Consider the following 20,538-nt stretch of genomic DNA (forward strand, 5'->3'; position numbering starts at 1 on the left):
GGGCCAGCAGCGGCCATCTTGGGAATTATCTGATTGATTACTATCACACGCTAGTGCTGGTTAACTGATTATGCAGCTCACAGAGCGACTCCATGCATCTCATGTCAGCAGTCCTTCCCATGACTGTGAGAGGGGCCAAGCAGTGGACAGTTGCCTCAGGGTCACACGCAAGCTGACTGCCAGTGTCCAGATCTGAGACCTGTAAGCAGCCGAGCACACCCATGACATGGAAAGCATACGGGCAAGGCCAGATGTGAACCCAACCCACTGGGCCCTGAGAGGAGAGAGGAGCTGACGCTGCAAGCCTTGAGCCTCTCCCAAGGCTGGAAAACTGGGAGAATAAACTGGAACGGAAGGGTGAGCCCTGTGGAGGTGGGGGAGGTGACCTCACAGACATAATCTGTGGAGGCCACTGCCTGGCCTGCTGACCCTGCAGGAGCTGTTTGCTGCTTGGCCCCTCTCACATGGACAAGGCCAGGCTCTTGGTTCTCCACAGCCACTTGGGTGAATAGGAGAGCTCACTAGGCACCCCTGTGACTAGACCCCTGTCTGTTCCACTCTGGGGTCTTTCAGGGGAGCTGTCCAGCTATAGCTATCCTCTATCTCTCCTTCCTTCCACATGGTCTCCTGCTGGGCCCTTTGGACCTGAGGGGGTGTGGGTCACTCCTGTTCGGTAGAAGGTGGGTGGGGATATGGGCTGGAGTCCCAGGTCAATATCCAGAAGTTCCTGTGTCCTCAAGCTTCCTTTGACAGGAAGATGGGAGCCGCTGGGCCTGCCCCTCCTCCAGCCAGCCTCCTCTGGCTGTTTGTAACCTCCCTCCTAGAGCTTCAGGCGAGGGCAGGATAGTGAGAGATGGTGGTCCCTGACATGTTGACCCCAGAGTTCTCCCAGCTGCTTTCCCTGGAGCAGTGGGAGATGGGGGTCGGGCATGACTGTAGACCTGGGCTCATCTCAGACTTCAGAGGCAGAGGAATGATTCCCTCCTACCCTCCCCCCTCCCTCACTCCCTCCTGCTCTCCCTAGTTTCCTTGACAGTCTCACTCTACAGTCCAGCTGGTCTTGGACTCTCAATCCTCCTGCCTCAGCATCCCAAGTACCGGGATCGCAGGTGCCCCACACCCTGCTTTTTATAGATCTTAGCACTTGAACACAGGCGGGGGCGAAGACTCATAACCTGAGGGGACAGACGCCGGAGACATGCCTCACCCGTGTCACACAGGGGGAGGAGAGATGTGAGGAACAGTCTAGAAGCAAAATCATTTCATGTTTGCAGCTCACCTGCTCCAGACTGGTGGCCAAACTGGTCCCTGTTGTGACATGACCAAAGTCTGAACTCACCTCAGCCCTCAAGAGTGGCCTCTTTGGCTAGGAAAGGTTTTACATGTGCCAAATTGTGAGGTCAATGGATTCTACACTCCAGGCTGGATCCCCCTGAAAGGCAACTGATGTGGCTTCCTGGGTCCTCCACAGCAGTGATGTCCAGCTGCAGCTGACGGTCACCATCTCCAAAGCACACACCAGCTGGCCACCGCTCCTATTTTCCTGGGAAAGTGTCCCCAGGCACTTTCTCTCCCACACTGCCCTCTCCTCTTTGCCATTTCTTGATTATCCCTGATTATCACCTGACTCAGCAATGCTAAAAAAAAAAGACGAGATGAAAAGTCTCCAAACTGTGTTGCTTTGCCATGGCATTATATAACAGCTGGTTTTTATTTTCCTTCTCAACAATCTCCTACAGTTTCCAGACTCTCTACAAAGAGCTTTAATATCAAAAGACAAATGAACTGGTACTGAAAAAGAACATCCTTCCCAACTTGAAGGCTGAGGTCAAGATGAAATGCCGCCTCCTGAAGGAAGTCCTCCTGGGTTGCCAGCCCTGTACCTAAAGCTCCAGGACATTGTGAGAGCTTTCAGGGGCCACTGCCAGGTCTGGTGATTTGTATTCTTGCCACCTGGCACAAACCAGCATAGGTGTGCTAGTAGGACAGAATTCACCACAATAGGCAACCCAGTGTCCTCAGAGCCATCTGCGGTGATTTTGAAGACCACCCCCTCACGAGAATATCAAGCTTGGCCAGTGTCACCAGAGAGGGGGCTGTCTGGATCTTCAGCATGCTGGGTTGAAAAAAGTGCCATATCCCACAATTCTTGCTGGAGGGAGGCTTCTGGAAAGGCAAAGGCCCCTCTAAGGTGTGAGCCAAGGTGAGGCAGCTTCGGAGAAAGGCTCAGACAGGTTGGCCTGGTCCAGCCCAGGAACCAAGGTCCGCACATTAGACAAAAGTTGATGGCAGGCACCAGGAAACTCCTGGAAACTGCTTCTCCAACTGCTTCACAGCATTGGCCTGGGACCCCATCTACCTCAGGATGCCACCCTCAGGATCAGAAGTCAGAGACAGGCGAAGTGCTGCGTGGTGACCACAGGGACAGAGCGGCAAGAGCCAAGGCAGCCGTGCCTCAGGCAGGATGTGTCAGCCTCTTAGATCTAACCTAAACCCTAGTTTGGGCCTGCAGGTCTCAACACCCAGCAGCTGGGCCCAGAGGTGGCTAGAAAGACAAGGCCTCAGCTCCAGGCTGAAACAGCTGTGAGGACAGCCCAACAGACAGAGTGGCAGCGTGCTTCTGAGCCCTTTGGGGACCAGAGTAGTTCCCCAAGACCAGCGAGGTATCTACCTATCAGAGCAACAGCCCTACCCCTTGCAGGACCAGGGCCTTCTCTAGCATGCCACTAACCAATGAAGGCAGGGCACAGCACCAGGCCACAGACAGTGTGAGCGGACTCCATGTGTGTGTTCTCCCAAGGGCAGCTGGGGCGGTGACCTAGATGCGGCTGGAAGAGGTGCTGCCGGAGCTGATGGGGAGCTTGACGCTGTCAGAGTTGCTCTTCAGAGGTGAGGGACCACCTTGGGCCTGGAACCGCATGGACCAGTACCACAGGAAGATGAGGAAGCCTGTGGACAGCGAGACAGGGGGGTCACCAGGCAACAAGACTGTCTAGCCCTTGCTCCTTTCTCTAAGAGTGCCTCTGCTCCAAGGGTCCCGCCATGTACTCAGGGCCCTGGAGCTACATGGAATGGTTCAGGACACTGTGGCTTATCTGAGTCTCCTTGGGTGGCTGAAGCTTTCTTGACCACTCTGTCTGCCTCACGGGAACTGAGTGGGTAGCTCAGGCTGCCACCCTGGGGTTTTTTATACATAGCAAGTGCCTAGCAACTTCTTGTCCTACCGGTGGCCTGCAGGCACCCATTTTGGAAGGAGACAAATGAGGCCCAGAAAAGGGAACATTTGGGGTTCCCTGGCCACCTCTTCCTTCCGCTCCACGTCTGGACAGCCTAACACCTGGAGGGGCAAGGTGCCATGGAATAGGACCAGGGCCCGTGCCATGCCTACCTTGGAAGGAAGTAACGATGCTGAAGAGGTAGAGGATGACAAGCTGGAAGGTGCCAGAAGCAAAGGAAAAGAAGACCAAGGCCCAGGGAAGGCCAAGGACCAGGCTGAGGCCCAGCAGGGTCAGCACGTGGGGCCACTTCTGGCTGTGTGGACGAAGCCGCAGGATCTGCACCACCATGGTGGCCAACATGGCCAGGTTGAACAGGAACACCAGGCTGAAGAGGCCCAGGTTAGTGACATAGCTAACCAGGGAGTCACGGATCCAGCACCTGGAAACAGCAGGAGGCTGGGCTCAGCTCAGGGGTGGGAGCAGCAGGGCCCTGGAGGGTGCTGGGCAGGGTGCCCGGACCACTCATTATTTACAGACACTGCTGCCCTTCTGTTTATAGTCTTCATGTGATTTTAAAAGTTAGTTTAAAAGATACATTTATTTTTAATCATGTGCATGCGTCTCTATGTGGCTATGCATAGGAGTGCTGGTGCACATGAAGGCCACTGAGGTCAGAGGTGTCAGACTTTTTGGAACTGGAGTTATAGGTGGTTGTCAGCTGCCTTATGTGGGTGCTGGGAGCCAAACTCAGGTCCTCTGCAAGAGCAGTATGCACTCTTAACCACTGAGCCATCTTTGGTGTCATTTTGAAAGAAAGGAACGTGTTAAGGAACCCATGTTCTTGACAGGGCAAGGTTGAGGCAAACCTACGAGGCCTTGGGGGGTGGGAGGCAGGGAAATGTCTTCAACACGGAGCCAGTGGCAAGCATTCTCCCTGGCCTGGTGCTCAAGCACCCTGGCTTCCTGTTTCAGAGTGTCCTTTCGCAGCTGACGTGAGTTAGGAGGGTGGTGGAGGGCTCATCCTGACCCCACTTCCGTACCAACCCCACCTCCACACCAGCTGACCCACGTGCTAACCACTGTTGGTCAAGAGTGAGTCTCCATGCTCTCTGGGCCAAAGGCCTCCATCTGCCTCAGAACCAGTGACTGTCCGTGGTAAGGAAGCCTGATGGGAAACCTCGTGACCCCACACTCCTCCGCTGAGGCTCAGAGAAAGGCCAGGCACCTGACCACTGGCTTCTCTTAGTCCCTCTGATCTTTAGCCCGGGCTCTAGCCAGCGCCCGGGCCCAATCCTCCAGCACACTGGAGCCCACAGCCTCCTGGCCACACTGGCCAGGGAAGGCTGCTGTCCCTGCCCATCTCTTGGGGCCATCCTCCTGCCCCTGGCACAGCCACTCACATAGAAGGGTATATGACGTGCTCTGGAGTCCGTCGCACAGCTAGGATGATGGGGCCATAGTTGTTCACATCCACCAGCGCCACCAGAGTGACCAGGGAGACCGGAAAACCTGCGGGCAGTGAGCAGAAGCTCAGGCTCCACCCTCCAAACCCATTTTCTCTGCTCCCATTAGGCCTGAGTGGGTCCTCTCTGGTTTCCCAGAAAGGGTAGGCTCTCTTTCTACTTTTCCCTGTCCCTTCCTGGGCCTCCCAAGAGAAAAGACCTGTGGCCCACTGCTGAAGCATGGTCAAACATAGAAGATAAACAGGATGATGGGGCTGGTGGGGTGGACAGTAAGAGGGCAGCAGGAACTCTGGCAGAGAGGACATCTGTCTTGGCCCTGGTGCACTGATACGTCAAAAGAGAAAGTTCCTTGGGGGAGGGGCCGTCCACATTGCCAAGGCTGCCACAGTCAGCTAGAGTTTTGTAAATCCTGGGCAGAAGGTTAATGAGGGAGACAGGAAGAGCAGCAAGTGGGGTGGGGGTCATGGAGAGGTCATGATCTGTGCAATGTCCAAAATGACAGGAAACTCCGGACCCCAGTCTGACTTAAGAAGTGTGGGTCACAGGTGAAGTAAATTGTCACCAGCCAAAAGAACAAATGTCGAAGCCACGGAGACTCTGTCACAAACTTCTTGGGGAATCTACAGGTGGCGTCACTGCTGCTGGGTAAGTGGCCCCGGGCCCTGTGGAGGAACTGGTTGATCTCCCTAAGTGTGGAGGAAGAATCTTCTGTCTGTGCTTAGTCCGAAGCCTGGTGGGCAGCAGGATGAGACAGTGGGTTCTGGGGTCCCCTCTCCCACTTACCCCAGCCCACGATGCTCAGCTTGAGCAGATAGCCAGGGACGTAGGTTCCGAAGACCTCAACCACCAGCCGGTAGAGGTTGTAGCCCTCGAGGCCCATCCAGGAGAGGCACGCAAGCAGGGAGAAGTGCAGGAAAACGGCACTGGTGCGGCAGGCTGCTTCGGAGCCCGCCAGTGCCACGGGCTCGCTCAGCAGGAAGCTCACATCCAGCAGGAAGACGGCCAGCAGCAGGTTCATGTGCACTTTGATGGTGTAGTCACGTGACTTCCTCCTACAGGGAGCACGCTGACGGTGGGCCAGTGCAGGGACAGGCGCATGGCCCTGTTCCGTTCTCCCTCCTTAGCCTCCTCTTGCTTTCTTCCCTAGCCCCCTCCCTCCAGGAAGCCTTCCATGTCGGCTCCATGGCTGCCTGCCCGTGTGGCTATGCGCAGATGTGGACATCTTCCCAGCAGCACAGTGTGGACCTGTGTGCCAGGCTTCTAAAGAGTTCCAGAGTCGAAGCACAAGTTGCTGGCTCACCATAACCATCCTCGGCTCACTCTTCCAGCTGGCACTGCCCTGGGCTAATCCAGTCCACCTCACACCGCCTTCTCCTCTACGCGGTGTAAGGATGGCTCTGGCGAAGGGTCTGGTGCAGGAAGCATGCATTTCCTACTAGCCCCTGCCCGTCCCTGCACCTGTTGCTCAGCGCTCTGCCCACCTCAGCCTCCACAAAGGTAATCACTGTCCATCCTCGGAAGCACCTGTGCAGCCTTGGTTACACCTGCAGATGCACCTGGCCGTGATTCTCCTGCTTATGACACAGACATACCCAGCTCCACCCTTCCCCCCCGCCTCAGGACAATTGAGGACCTGTAGGGTGTCTCCTAGAGCCAAGGCTGTCTCTGCTCCACTCAGGAAGGCCCAGGGCCTAACCGACCTCAATGCAGGCTTACATCAAATTGGACAACCTCTGCCACTCCCTCCCTGTGAGCCTTCAAAGTCAAGGACCCTCTTTGGACAGTGGGAGGCACGTGGGCATTCCACGTGAAGTCGCCTACTTCCATTTCCATCACTGTTGTGCCATCGCCACCCTGTGTGCGCTCAAGCTTGGGTTCTGATTGTGCAGATCCTTGGTGCTAACACTGGATTAACTCATGTTTACCGTTGCTGTCCAACAGCTGGAGTGAGGTGGTCAGCAAAGAGTCTACCCACAGCTTCCCAATGATGCACATGTTTGGGTGAAGCAAGCCTGCAGGGGAGGAGTCCTAGCCTACAAGGATAACACGAGTCCACCTTTCTTCTCCTGGCCTACCTGGAGCAGAGGTAGGCAGCAATGGTGAAGACACACGCCAAAGCAGAGATGACACAGCCCACGTAGGTCAGGAGTGTGAGGTAGTGTTTGTGAATGGCTTCTACCTCCATGGATGACACCTGAGTGGGGACAGAGTGGTGGTCTCAGCATACTCCCCTCCCCAGTGGCCAGCGTGTATTCCTGGCCAGATGGGAACTGGCAAGCCCCTCGCACCCGAGTGCTCTTCCAGGGGCCTCTGTGACTTCCTCCCATCCCTGAGGCAGTCTCTGACTCACAAAGAGCAGGCACCCTCACCCAAGAAGTATGCTCTGGCCTGTCCCAAGCCACACAAAGCCCCAGCTGATGCAGCTTTAGCTGGGTATTGTCCACTGGACAATGGCACTCAGGCGCCAGTTGGCAGCAGAAGCTGTGCTCAGAATTTAAAATGTCCTGGGACCACTGAAGCTGCATCAGCCCCGGAGCCCAGGACATGCTCCCCCTGTGTGCTACCGGGAGCTGGTGTTGGGCAGTCTATATACTTTTTACTTAGTCCATTTTCTCCTCAAGGTGAGTTTATCAGGATAGAACCATATCGTGAGCCAAGAAGAATCCTAGTTTTACGATATTCGACACATATCGGCTTTACACACCAAGGGATTCTGGGAGCGTGAGATCATGTCACTATAAGAAACAGTTTCCTGGCCCAGGCCTGCAGGTTGGGAGCAGGAATCCGCATGTTCATCACACCCTAGCACTTGAGAACAAAGAATGAACACAGGCTTCACAGGCTGGCGGTTAGTAACCTGTGCAGCCTCAGGTATGTCGCTTAGCCTCAGCAACATCCTTTGAAGTAGGATGACGACAGGAGCTACCTTGGCAGGTTATTTGAGATTAAGTGAGTCAACAGGTTCTGAGTACGTAACACAGGACATGAGCTGTGGCCTGTGGCTGGACAGCAGGGGAGTTATGGGAGGAGGCACCTACCATCAGCACTGCAAAGTAGGTCAGATGGTTGCACAGGCAGGATGTCTGTGTGTCCCTGCTGACAGTCTCACAGCCCTCACTGCTCCAGCTCCCAGGGCTGCTTGCTGTGGGCAAGCACAGGACTCCGGTCAATCCCAGCCCTCAAGACCCCACCACGCCCTCAATACAGGTCTGGGCCATTCCTGCAAACGTTTGCGTCACACCAGCAGATCCCTGGCCTCCATCACTCCCTCTAAGGCCATCTCCAGAAACCCAACCGGGGGATCCTCATCCCTCCCACCCCGACAGAACTCCACATCTCCTCCACACATGTGTTCCCCCACTGTACTCACACGTTGGGTCTTCAACCCAGAACACACACTGCAGAGTCACATTCTTCTGTGGAAACAAGAAGCACAAGCCCGCCGTAACTCACCCTCCACAGCCTACCCATGCTTTCTCTACATCCCACCCCGTTCTCTCTGCTCACCTCCCCTGTTCCCGCTACAGCCTGCCCTCGGTATCCCCCCTCCCGCCCCGTCTACCTTTCATTCCTTCTAACGCCCACCCCTCACATTCTCATCACTACCCACCCTGCAGTCCCCACCCCCCGCCCCAATCTGGGACCTGGCTGGTGGGTGCTCTCCATCGGGCAACCTTTTCATTAAAGACAAGTTGACAAGAACTGGGAGAGATGGGAAGCAGACGCATGACCCAGCGGGAAAGGATGCTGGCCCCGTGGTTGGCTTGCTCACACTTACCGGCTGTGGCTGGTGCTGGAAGGTGAGGACCACAGGATCCGAGAGGTTGGTAACTTTGGTGTTCTGTACAACGATTCCCAAGACCTTCTCGCCCAAGACTTGGCTAGAATTCCTGTCCTAGATGTATGAGATTGGGGTGGGGAGATTGGAGGTTTATGGCTGAGAAGAAAGGCTAAGCAGGCTTCTGCCTCTCTTGAGGACTGTGACTCCCAGACACTTTGCTCTGAGACCCTCGTGGGTCATTCACACTGGTGAGAACAACACTGCTTACACCTCTCCCAAGAGAATTGCGCACTGTGGTGCCTTTTCTGCCTTTAGAAGAGAGGCTTTGACTCCTGGGGGAGGGAGGTTAGTAGCTGTCTCCCCATCTCTCTGTCAGACATTTAAAAAAAAAAATCAGTTCCCCAAGGAACAGATGAGGGAGACTCCATACCTGGAACAAGGCCTGGCTGCTGAAGTCCACTACCAGGAGCCTCTTGGCAGCATCCCCGCGACGGCCTCTGGTCTGCTGGAAAACCGCCCGGGGCAACAGCACGGAGTATGCCTGGACCTCACTCTGCTCCTCCTACACATCAAGAACCCTCAGTACCTCAGTACCGGGCCCAGCCTATGCCCCAGGTCGCCCTTGCACCAAACACCCCCCTCCTAAACACTGTGTTCTGGGCCACCCCACAAGATGCCGGGGAATCAGGTGGCAGGAGCTAAGGCTGAGAGGCCCTCGGTGGAGTCTAACAATCTAGAACTTCAGCCACCAGCTCTCCCGTGGGCTATGGACTATCCCTGGACCCAGAGGGGTGCCACCATGCTGCATGGAGTGGTCCCACCTGCCCTTCTAGCCTACCCCCGACCCCAGGTCACCGGACCTCCTGCTGGGAATGAATCTGCAGATCCTCTAGCCCGGCTGTGGGTGGCAGCTTCCACACTGTGGCATTGACCCGGTCCTCCTCAAAGGACACTGTGTCTCCCAGGAAGTTCACAGAGGTCAGCTTTGACTCCAGGCTCTGCAACTGCCTGGTGTGAGGGAGAACGTGGTAGGTGACTGAGGGAAGGGAGGAGGGACGGTCTGGGTACATGGGATAGGCAGGAACGGAAAGGAGAGGGGCCAAGGGCGAAGGACACAGCAGCTGGGTATGAAGATGGAGGGGGTGGCATCGAGGGACAATGTTCTGGAATTCGGCCCGTGACTATGACTGACTTATGCCTGAGCTGCTCCCAGCCTCTCTCAGAGATTCAATGTCCCAGACTTTAGTAGGGAAGAGTCCGGCCGGGCATTGCCTGGGTGTGCGTTGGTCTCTGTCTTTATTGACAACCCAGCAGGACCCACTGGAGGAGGTCCAGCCTCAGGGAAGGCTTCCCAGCTTCCCTCAGCCCAGGTTAGCTCTCCCACCAGCCCCCTAGGACGGTAACCCACACTCACTGGCTGACGAGAGCTGCTGAGGGCCGCCGGGAGGCCTTGTGAGGGTGCTGCAGGAACCTGCTGAGCAGCTGAAGTTCCTTCTTCAGATCACACATGTCCACAGAGGCATTGTGGGAGACCTTGTGCGGGGCATCTGGGAAGGCAACAGACCGCCTGAGCCTGCCACCTAGAGCAATGGGCAGCACACAGCCCCATGCAACCCTCCTGTGGTACTCCATGCTTTTATTTGCTTTGCAGGAGAGGGAACCGAGGGCCCCAGAGGCAGAGGGGAGCCAGGTCACTGGAACGTGAAGGCAGCTAAGCAGGGGCGTTCTCCTAGGGCCTAATGCATATGAACACGGAAGGTTCCGAGGTCTCAGGCCCAGCAGATCTCCTTGGGAATTATGTGGGTTCTGTGTGGCAGTCCAGGGGACCTCTCTGCCTCCAAAATCCTCTGCCTGAGCACCTGGGAACCTGGGTGTCTCTACGGACTTGAAGAGACCCAGGTGAGAAAAGCACCCATTTCCTGACCCACAAGGACATGGTCCTCAGGCCTCCCTGCTTTCCTGACCTTTGACCCTCTTAATTCTTCCTGCCCCTACCAATCAGCTGCTAGATTCGTACCTTGAACACCCACTCTATTAGTTGTGTAGCTCTCTGTAGCTCAGTTTCTTCTTTGTTGACATTGGGGTATATGGAATGCCCACAGTTTATGTTGCTTCTACCCATTCTTCGTTTTTAATTTATATATCTGTCCATCCGTGTGAGTGTGTGTGTGTGTGTGTGTGTGTGTGTGTGTGCATGTGTGCACACACTGAGTTCCTGCAGAGACCAGAGGATGGTGTGGGGGCTCCTGGAATTGGAGTTACAGTTGTTTGGGGGCTACCCAGTGTAGGTGTGCGGGGAACTAAACTTGGGTCTTTGGCAAGAACAGCAAATGCTCTTAACCACTGAGCCATCTCTCCAGCCCCTGCACTTTTGATAGAAGCTGGGATTTATGGCTGCAGTGTAGTTCTGCCAGTGCTGATATTTTTTAGTGTTATATTTCCAGGTCAAGTTGCACTCCCCCTACCGTCTATCCCCCACATCCTGACCTTAGTGTATGTACATAAGTATGACCTACTGAACCCCAGGACCTGTCAGCAATAACTTCTTTTTCACCATCCCCTTACTTTCTGTGATAATTAATATTATCTAGAATCACCTATGCCACAAGCCCTGAGGCATGTCTGTGAGGGATTAGATTACATTAACTGAGGTGGGAAAATCTACCCTAAATGCAGACAGCACCCTAGACTTGGATCCTGGGCTACGTAAAGAGGAGGGAAGCTGGCTGAGCAGACATGTTCATCACAGTCTCCTTTCTGACTGCAGATACAAATGACCAGTTGCCTCAAGCACCTGCTGCCAGGACTTTCCCACCACAATGGACTATACCCTAGAACTGAGAGACCCTAGAACTGTGAGCCAAAAGAAACCCTTTCTCCCTTAAGCTGCTTTTGTCAGAGTATTTTATGGTAGAGAGAAAAAGTAACTAAGGCAACTCTCCTAATGGCTGAAGAGATGCTACGGCCATCACAAACAGGAACAGATAAACGGTCCAGATCACGGAGAGCAGGGCCGACACAGAAGTTCTCCAGGGTTCAGCTGCTGCCCACCTCCACCATCCTACCCTCACCTCTGCCTTTTCACAGAGCTTCCAGAAGCTCTCCTTGGATCCCACTCCCCCACTCCTCAGACACCTTTCCTGACTTCCTACTGCTGGAGGATGGCCAAGTCCGGTGACCACAGCAGCCATCCGAACCCAGATCCTCCTCGAGGGGCTTTCCACTGTCTTCCGTGCCTTCCATCCCACACCCATCCGTTCCTCCAGCCTTACTGTGGAAGGAGAAGACGAAGCTGGCTGCCCCAGGCAGGCTGGTGTTCTGGGGGCTTCGCCAGGAGCTGACGGAGGTGGCGACCAGTGGGGGGCCCTGCTCCAGGCTCTGCTCCTGTCTCTGGAAGCAAAGGAGGCTAGAGGCTCTGTTACTCAGCAAGTAGTCATTCTTGCCATAGCGCAGGTGGAGCCTCCCGCTGTGGCGGCTCCAGTAGAGGCAGAAGTGGTAGAGCCCCCTAGGCTCCGGGAACTGCACCAAGAGGGGGGCCTCTGGGGCTGCAGGGAAGGGGGCCTTGATCCTGAGGACCTTCTCCGTGTTCGACACGGAGATGTGCAGCTCCGAAGACTGGTCATAATGCAGGGTGCTTTTTTGCGTCTGGTTCCGCTGGCCGCAGAAGCGGAAGTCTTCTCGGGGACTGCCACCTTGGACACCTGAGGAGGCAGAGGTTATAGACGGGACCAGACACATCCCAGAGCGCTATACCTCAAGGGTCTACAATAATGTATCTATCCTGCTCAAAAACTACTGTTTCCTTTTTCAAAACATGAAAAAAAAAAAAAAAAGAAAAACAAAAACTGAAAATAAAGAATGGTTTCAAAATGGTAAAACAAAACAAAACCAAAGTTTAAATAGAGATTGTTTAATGAGGCCATAATTGCCATAGACTGCTGCACAGGTGTGCACTGTCCAAGAATGCGCCCTTCAAAGTAGATGGGGAGGTCACCCAGCCCATGACCCCCATTCCAAGGCATGCTCTGTGGGGCTGCATCTCAGAAGGAAGAGGTACCTTTTCGCTTCCCCCACGGTGTCCTCAACCAGCTACGCCGTGCCTTGCAGACCCATCCCTTCCCCAGGGAGTCACACACAGACACGGATGCATTAAAGTCGCAACGAGCGCCTACCTGGAGCCAGGAAGAACAGGCTCAGTAGGAAATATACCATCTGCCGCAGCACCTGGCCAGCCATTATCCTCCGCAGAAGTCACCACCTGGAAAAGAACGCGAGTATTATGACGTAAGGGGTGTGGCTGGGCCAGCCCCACAGTGGGAGGCCTGTGAGTGGGTGGGGAACGAGCTGCAGGCCATGCAGAGATGGTTGGGCCTCGCTGGAGCAGCAAGAGGCTGTGAGGAGGCGCAGCTACCGCTCTGCCTTTTGTTGCTCTGCCACATGTTTTAAGTGGCTCACAGCGGGGCCCAGCGGCCACAGAGTCTAGAATACACCTGTAGCCACCATTTTGCCACCACCAGGCCTAGAGGGGATGCAGGGCAATGGGCTGTCTGCGTTTTCCCTACAGTCCCTGAGGTCTGGCTAGTTGCAGGAAGCCTGCCTTAGGGCCCAGCCTTAACTGCATTTGATACCCCCACCCTTACCCATTGTCTGAATCCTCTATCCCCACGCCACGAGCTGGTGCAGTCCCTCCTCATTCAGTGTGGTTACTTAACTCCTGGCTACCTTTAGAAACAGCCTAGCATAGAGCCTGAAGCAGGAAAATAGCAGGGTGAACTGCTTTCTGAAAGTGCTGGAGGGAAGGTTGCTTTCTGTCATGACCACCAGGGGGAGCCAGCCACCAGGGCCTGGGAAGCTAGGGCAGGGAGGTGCGCGGTGGGGGCGGTTTCTCTGTGTTCCCGCCCTGATGAGGGTCAGTTCCAATGGGCTCACACTGAGTCTGTGGGCCACTATTAGCTGAGTGCCAGCTGGCTACTAGCCTGGTGCTTCCTGACCCTACACCTATGTGAACTCACACCAACCCTGGAGGTGTCCTCCATTGTGGACCCTCCCAGCTGGCCAGTGACCAAGCTGGGGGCTGACATACACAGACTGCCATCCGCAGCCTGTAGGGAACTATGTCAGACCACAGCGACAGACACTCCTCTGCCACAAGCTAGGCAAAGGGAAGTCTGAAAACATGGGGCACCACAGGAGTCTGAATTTGGGGGGATGCTAGGAGGGCCTCCTAGAAGAGGCAGATGTTAAACTCAGCGTCCAGGTGGCCCAAGCCGGATCTATATGTCTCATTCTGTCACCCTGGCCCAGTCCCTCACACCCAAACATGAGGAACACCCAAACGTGGGGAACAGAACTTCAGTTTCTGAGACTGTGCTCCTCATCTGGTGCAGAAGCATTACACAGAGAGCAGGAAAGTTGTAGGGAGGGCAAGGGCTTCCTCCACGGGGGCACAGAGTTTCCCTGACACTCTCAAACTGCCACTGGCCACCTCTAACCAGCAGAAGAAAGGCCAGCATCTGGGGACAGGCCAGAGCCCCTCTTCCCTTTTCCTCTCTGCAGCCCCTGTCACTGCCCACTCAACCTTCAGTCCAAATGCCTCTTCTTCAGACAGACCCCCTCACTTCAACTTGAAACCCACAAATCATCATCCATTTTATGACGTTTAGATCTGAAGCCCAGAGAGAGCCGACGGCTTCATGAGGTCACACAGCTGGCTAGGACACCTGTCCCTCTCAACGTGGGCCATCACTGTTAGTACAGGGCTGGGGACAGGACAGAGCCCATTTGTCTTACACTGATCCTCTCCAATTGGCCCTTGACAACAAAAGAGTGAGCTCCCCCTCAAGGGAGGGACATGGTGAGGCAGGGTTACCCTGGCAACCCATGGAAGTGATCAAATACAAACAAGGGGCCCCACTGCCCCTCCACTTCTGTGCTCCACCCCATCTGTGTGGAGCCATTCTAAGGAAAACACACACACACCCCACCCCCGGCAGTCAGCATTCTTGGGGGTTTTGAGGAGCAGGTGACTGTGGCCTGGATCTCTTAGTGGACTGGACTCCAGAACCTGACCACCTGGATTCAAATCCCTGCTCCTGTACTTTATTAGCGGTGCGCCCTGAATTTAGTTACCATATTTGGGCTTCATTTCCCTCTCTTGTAAAGGGGATTGCAAATCAAACCTACCTCAGATGTCATTGTTGAGAATTAAGTCTACCGGTTTCCATAAAGGGCTTGGAAGTGGGGTGCGCATAGGGTACCACTGAAGTCAGATTGCCCCTGCATACCTTCTGTCCAGCGCATGCCTGTCCCTGACCCAGAACCCTTCCCCCCAAATCCACATTCTATGTTTCCTCCCCAGGCCTCTGTCCTCTGCAGGTGGCCAGCCTGGCCTTTAGAGCACTTGAGGGGAAATTCCTCAACATGATCCTCCCTTCCGGACACAGTATCGGGAAGGCTATGACCCCACCCAGAGAACTTCCCTCCTCCTAGCTGGCCCTGAGTATCACAGGCTCCCAGGAGCAGGAGAGGGAGGCGGGGGGGGGGGGCTTCTCTTCAGACAGCTAAGGGATGTCCTCATGGGTCAGGGGGAGGACTGTCCTATCTGGCCACTTAGCATATTCCTGCCCGAGCCCCTCCCAGGGCTGTCCCAGCCTCACACCCCAAAAGGCTTGGCCAAAGCCTATGAAGTGGCCCTAGGGTCTCCTGTAGGCATCCTAAGATCTGGTCACTCTCTTCCCTGCAGCCTGCCTCCTGGCCAGAAAGAGGGAACTCCGCATTCTAGAAACCAACTCTCAGAAGCAGGGGCCCACCTCCTGGGGCCCACCTCAGTGCTGATGAAGAATGGCAAAGCAGACCAGTGTTAGTCACCAAATGCCAGGCCACGGCGAAGCTGTGCCATGTGCCACAGTACTGCCAGAACCAACAGTCACCGAGAAGGTGGGTGGGTCAGTACCAGCAAAGTCTGGAGAGTAACAGGGTCCCGTGGTTTACCATTTCACAGATGAGAAAACCGAGGCCAGAAAAAGCCATCTCTCCCAAGAGCACACAGGGCTGCTGCTGAGCCCTCTCAAGAGTCCTGGAAGTACACACCCCCTGGCTTGGGAGTCCCCTGAAGACAGAAAAACAGGAGCTGTAGAGAGGTCAGGGGCACACAGTAGGCACGTCCAGCCCAGAGAGAAGTTGCTGGGCTGAGCCACCAGCTCCTCTTTCAGAGCAGCTGCCTTGACCTCAGCTTCCTGTAAATAGGCAGCGAACAGAACAAGCTGAGCCAATCTGACACAACGGACGCCATCATGGGGTCCCCAGGGTTCCCCGGGACAGAGGGGGGCTAGGGTTGTATGAGTCCAGATACCCCCCAAACCATTCCTAGCATGGCTGGCTGCTGGGGAGGGGACCCCAAACGGTGGGCAGCGGTGCCAGAGCTCACTTTCTCTCCTGAGGCCTGAGTCACTTCCCCTGCCATTCTGTGTGGACCTGCGTCACCTAGACACAGCCAGTTCCTGGAAAACCCATTTCCTCCTAGGATGGAGGTGGAAGTTGAATGGGGACTAGGAGGGCTCTGGATTAACCCTTCCCAGGCAGGTACCTCATGTGTAAGTGGGACCCTTCATACCCACTAGGGTTACAGGTTAGCCTCAGGGTGATGGGTTCTGAATGACAGATTTCCACTGTGGCCTTCTGCTCAAAGCCTGAGTCTCCAGGAGTACCTGCCTTCTTTCCAGCCACATACAGCCCTGTGTACCTCCTTGATAAGGCCTGGCCCCATCAGAGGTGCCCCAAACTGTCAGTGCACTGGGACCCACCCCAGGAAGATGCTTTGAAGGACATGGCCTGGGTCCTGCGCACCACAGTTCAGGTGGGGCTTGGAGCCTGGCTTTGGCAGTAACTGAAAGGTCATATGTGGGAACCAGGGGTACCCAGCAGCTGGGCTCAGGCAGCATCAGAGCAAAGCAAGGGCCTGCTGCATTTACTCAGCTGAGAAAGAGCAAAACCTGGACAGGGACAAGAGGCAGGCAGGTGGTCTTTCCTAATTCTTGTCCATTCCCCACGACACAACACATAGTCCCCCAGTATTTAGCAAGGGGCTGGTCATCTGATAGGCCTACCACAAAACAGCCAGAAATGGAGATAAAGCTCATAGGAGGAAGAAAGGAGCCAACTAGTTTCCAGGTCTGAGTCTGCAGGGCCTTTCTGGGGACATTGAGGAGAGGTCCCAGCTTACCATCAGCTACTTTCTAACTCGGGGCTTAGAATGTGTTCCTTGAGAGCTACGGAGGCTCGGGGGGGGGGGGGGAATAAGCACCTTCAGAGCATAAGCATGCAGAGCTTCGAGTGTGTGTGTCCACGAGCCCCTGAGCGTGCACTTGCAGTGTGCATTGGGTGAGGAAGGCTGGTGTAGACTACCTTATCTCTGCAGAGGAGGCGGCACAGACGCACAGCCAAGGCCTGAGTGGGAGTGGGGCCTATGAGGTGGCACAGGCTTGAATGTACTGCCTCACAGAGCACAGGGATGAGAGGATCCCCCTTCCAACACCTTCCAGGCTTGGCTCACCAGCAAGTCCCTCCTTACAAGCATCACATACCCGGATGCTCTAAGGAGATGTTTACCAGACCCAGGGGACCAGCGCTCCCCTCCCCACTCAGCCAGACCTCACTAGGCCCCGGCTTCTGAGCACAATGCCTGTAAATGCTGGACTCTGCCTTCTGCATCTGCCCCTGCTTCACAGTTGGGTGACTGATGCCCAAGGAAGCGGACCCTCCAGAGCCTACCCCTCACTGAGAAGGAGCGCTGGGGTCACAGGGCAGCACAGTGACTTCAGGCTTCAGGAATCTGTCTAGACTGCATGATAATAAAAATCAAGTTGGCACCTGCCCTGGAGGCTGGCAGGTTCCCAGGCCTTACCTACTTGGGCAAGGCTCACTTTTGTTTGTTTTTGTTTGTCTTGATCTTAGCCCAGGCTGGCCTTGAGCTCACAGCAATCCCCCTGCCTCAACCTCTCCAGTGCCAGGATTACAGGCCTGAGCCACTGTACATGGCTGCCATTCTAGACCTAGCCTTGCTCTATAGGGCTGCACAGCAGGCACAGGCTTCACCTCCCTGTGATTTCCTGCCCATGTCCATGAGCTGCATGTCTGCCAGACCTGCCCCACGGAGAAACCGAGGGAGGGGAGCTGTGGGCATTGAGTGCCAGCCCAGCAGAGGGCCTATGGACAACAAAGAACTCTAAGGCCTCAGCAGCTGACCATTTTGCAGCTTCCTGTTCCTACAAGTAGGCATGCACATGGGAAGCCCTAGGAAGGCCAAGGATCATCACCAAGCAGGGATGAGCTGGCCTTGGCCACTCCCTTAAACTGCCCTTACCCACAGGCCCTTCCTGGGGTGCTAACATGTAACGTATCCACTGTCCTGGGCTCAGGCCTCTGCCTCCTGCACAGCTTCCATAGTGATCCTCAGGCAGGAGACAGTGTGTGGGGCTCAGAAGGGACCTGGCGTCCTTGCCACATCGTGGCCCAGGGCTCTCGACTCTGTAGCCCACTCACCTCCCACTAATTCTGAAACAATGCTTATCCAAAGATAGGGATAATGCAAAGGGCTTACACCACAGCCCAGATCACAAAGCAAAGAAGGAGCCAGGCCATGACTCAAACCATCTAACCTCAAAGGAATGGTTTCAGCCACTGTGGTTACTATGGACCCTTCCCTCTACCGAGTCTCTCTGGCCTCACTGTAGGGGAACCTGCCACTTATCCTCTGATTAGAGAGACCTTTGGACCCTACTTTCTCTTGTGCCCTAGCACAGCAAAAGCTCTGATAAGTCCCGTAAGTAGAAACAGCACAAAGCTTACTGGGGCCATCCTCTAAGCCAATGTGACAGGCCCCTTCAGCCACGGACACCTGTCACTGACGTGAAAAACAAGCCTCCAGGTACCTTGACACCGCACAGACAGTAACCTATCAGCACACACGTCTTCACCTAAGTGCATACGTGTGTGAACACACATCCACACTCCCCAGCCCCTGGTCTTCTCTGAGCTGTCCCCAAGGCTATTAGCTAAGCACAAGACGGGCCACTGAAGCCATTTAGGTTCCAGTGTTCCCCAGGGCCCCTCATCACTATCTCTGACACTTCCAGGCAACAGGTCCCCTGTGAGCTTGGGGTGTACTCAGGCTGAGCCTGCCGCCCTTCACCCGCAGCAGCAGAAGCTCGTGGGGAAAGGACAGCCTGAGCCAAAGCGATCTGGTCCATTAGTTTTCCCTAGCCAGCTGGGTTTATGTTCTAGTCTCCAGCAACTAAGACACTGAGAACGCTGGAATGAGCGAGAAGAGTGAGAGTCCAAGGATACAGATGCTCAAAGTCCTAGGGAATCTGGGGGGACAACGGAAGGGTCTGAGAAACGAAGGGAGAGAGAGTAGGGTAATGGCGGAACCCATATCTGTCATACTGTAATTAACCCAGTACAGGCTAGGGCTTAGGCAGTCCAGGGACTCTGGTGCCAGCCTTGGTCAACTTGTCCCTGAGTGTTCTAAGCCAGGTCAAAGCCAAGTGTCCAGCACACAGCTGTATCCAATGAGCCACGGTGGACAGCATCTTCGATTGGCACACAGGATCAGCATCTGCCTCCCAGGGCCAGGTGGCAGCGGTTACCTAGGCCTGGAATCTCGGGCCAGCCTGCCTCTCAGTGGGCTTCACTTGCTTACCTTGTCCATGGGCAACTACGATCCCTGTCCCCTGCCTATTGGGCAGGTTTAGGGTATGAGCAGGTGAGGAAAGGCCTTACCTCTGCGCTGGCAGTGACAGACAAAGAAGACGCCCAGCCCTGGCCAGACTTTCTTCCCTTTCAGACTACAGCAGTCTTGGTGTCTGTCCAAAGTTCCCCTTTCCCATCTGCTTTCCTGAGTTGCCCAAGGCCACTCACTGGCTTTCTGGGAGCTGTGCTGGGCTCCCCTGGACCAGGCAGAATGCCCATCTGTGGACTGTAGGATCTTTCTGTTCCCAAGGTCAGCCACCAAACCTCCCTTTTCTCCTCCTCCTCCCTTGCCCAGAGACTGCCAGCTCAGGGGCACAAAGCCAGGCAGCTCCCAACTGCGGCTGGATCCAAGGCCCCTCCTGCAGGGAGGAGAGAGCCCCTGACCAGAGCCCCCTCCCAGCTCCCTGAGCACACAAAGCTTCCCTCAGCTCCTCTGTAACACCCACAAGCAGGCACCTGTCCCTGCAGTCACACTTAGTAAGACAGTAAAATCACCTCAGAAAGGCAGCGCAGGACTTGAAGCTAGTTAAGCAATGAATACATTTATTTGCTTTGTGTTTTGAGATTTCTATGTACCTCAGCCTGGCAATGAATTTATAATCCTCCTGCCTCAGCCTCCCAAGTGTTCAGACTACAGGTCTGAGCCACCAGGCCTGGCTTACACCAACACATCTAATCTCCTTTTAAAAACCCATGAGAAAAGGACCACAACCCAGTGAACAGATGAACATGAGGTCTCTGGGAAGCCAAGTCGCCCGCCAGGGTCACACAGTGAGGAGTGAAGGTTGCGTGGGAATCCAAGCTAGCTCGGGAAGAGGCCAGCTCTTAAATGGAAAGCTTACCTGCTGGAGAAAGCCTCTATTTAGAAGCCACCGTAAAATGGTCTCCTTGAGGTAAGCTGGCTGCCATCTGCACAGGACCTCAGTTCAGGGGACTGCAGAAACTTACCCAGGTGACCATGGATCCCAGCTTCTCAGGCTCTTCCCAAGGCTGTGGTGTTTCCAGCCCTCCTTGTCCGGTTATCCCTCCCAACCCTTCTCTGAGACCTATGCTGTGAACACGGCTGCAGCCGACACTCAAAACACGCTCAGCTAGAGAGGGAAGAAGCGTGTGGCTACCCCCCAACCACTTCCTGGTGGTTCTCCAGGCTGCTGCTGTCTGAGTCCCCTTAGAGGGCCAGCTATGGTGCCCCCAGGGTCCCTGGCAACCCACCACCATTAGCCACATGTCAGTGTCAGGGAAATGGGGGACGCAGGGTTTACAGCAAAGAGAATGAAGAAAGGAGGCTGCAGAGGAAGGGAAGAGTGAAGAAGGGGGAAAGGAAAGG

The 20,538-nt window shown here is 55.2% G+C and overlaps 1 protein-coding gene across 7 annotated transcripts in view; it reads right to left on the reverse strand.

The window, feature by feature from the left end:
- Positions 1-1,676: 1,676 nt before the first annotated feature.
- Adgrg1 (adhesion G protein-coupled receptor G1) overlaps positions 1,677-20,538 on the reverse strand; it is a 36,580-nt gene continuing 17,718 nt past the window's right edge. For 5 of the 7 annotated variants that reach the window (XM_021641560.2, XM_021641559.2, XM_021641555.2 and 2 more), the window contains 13 exons: positions 12,635-12,720; positions 11,735-12,163; positions 9,877-10,009; positions 9,323-9,470; positions 8,893-9,024; positions 8,460-8,576; positions 8,052-8,097; positions 7,720-7,823; positions 6,757-6,875; positions 5,465-5,733; positions 4,619-4,727; positions 3,389-3,657; positions 1,677-2,949 (listed from right to left, as the gene is read on the reverse strand). In XM_021641560.2, coding sequence (XP_021497235.1) covers positions 2,819-2,949; positions 3,389-3,657; positions 4,619-4,727; positions 5,465-5,733; positions 6,757-6,875; positions 7,720-7,823; positions 8,052-8,097; positions 8,460-8,576; positions 8,893-9,024; positions 9,323-9,470; positions 9,877-10,009; positions 11,735-12,163; positions 12,635-12,698 — 2,070 coding nt within the window. In that variant the 5' untranslated portion in view covers positions 12,699-12,720 and the 3' untranslated portion in view covers positions 1,677-2,818. Of the gene's footprint in view, positions 2,950-3,388; positions 3,658-4,618; positions 4,728-5,464; positions 5,734-6,756; positions 6,876-7,719; positions 7,824-8,051; positions 8,098-8,459; positions 8,577-8,892; positions 9,025-9,322; positions 9,471-9,876; positions 10,010-11,734; positions 12,164-12,634; positions 12,721-19,241; positions 19,408-20,159; positions 20,294-20,538 lie in introns of those variants that run through there. The other 2 variants (XM_021641563.2, XM_021641561.2) reach the window with 2 other exon arrangements.

The sequence above is a fragment of the Meriones unguiculatus genome, chromosome 10, assembly GCF_030254825.1.
Source record: "Meriones unguiculatus strain TT.TT164.6M chromosome 10, Bangor_MerUng_6.1, whole genome shotgun sequence".
NCBI lineage: Eukaryota > Metazoa > Chordata > Mammalia > Rodentia > Muridae > Meriones > Meriones unguiculatus.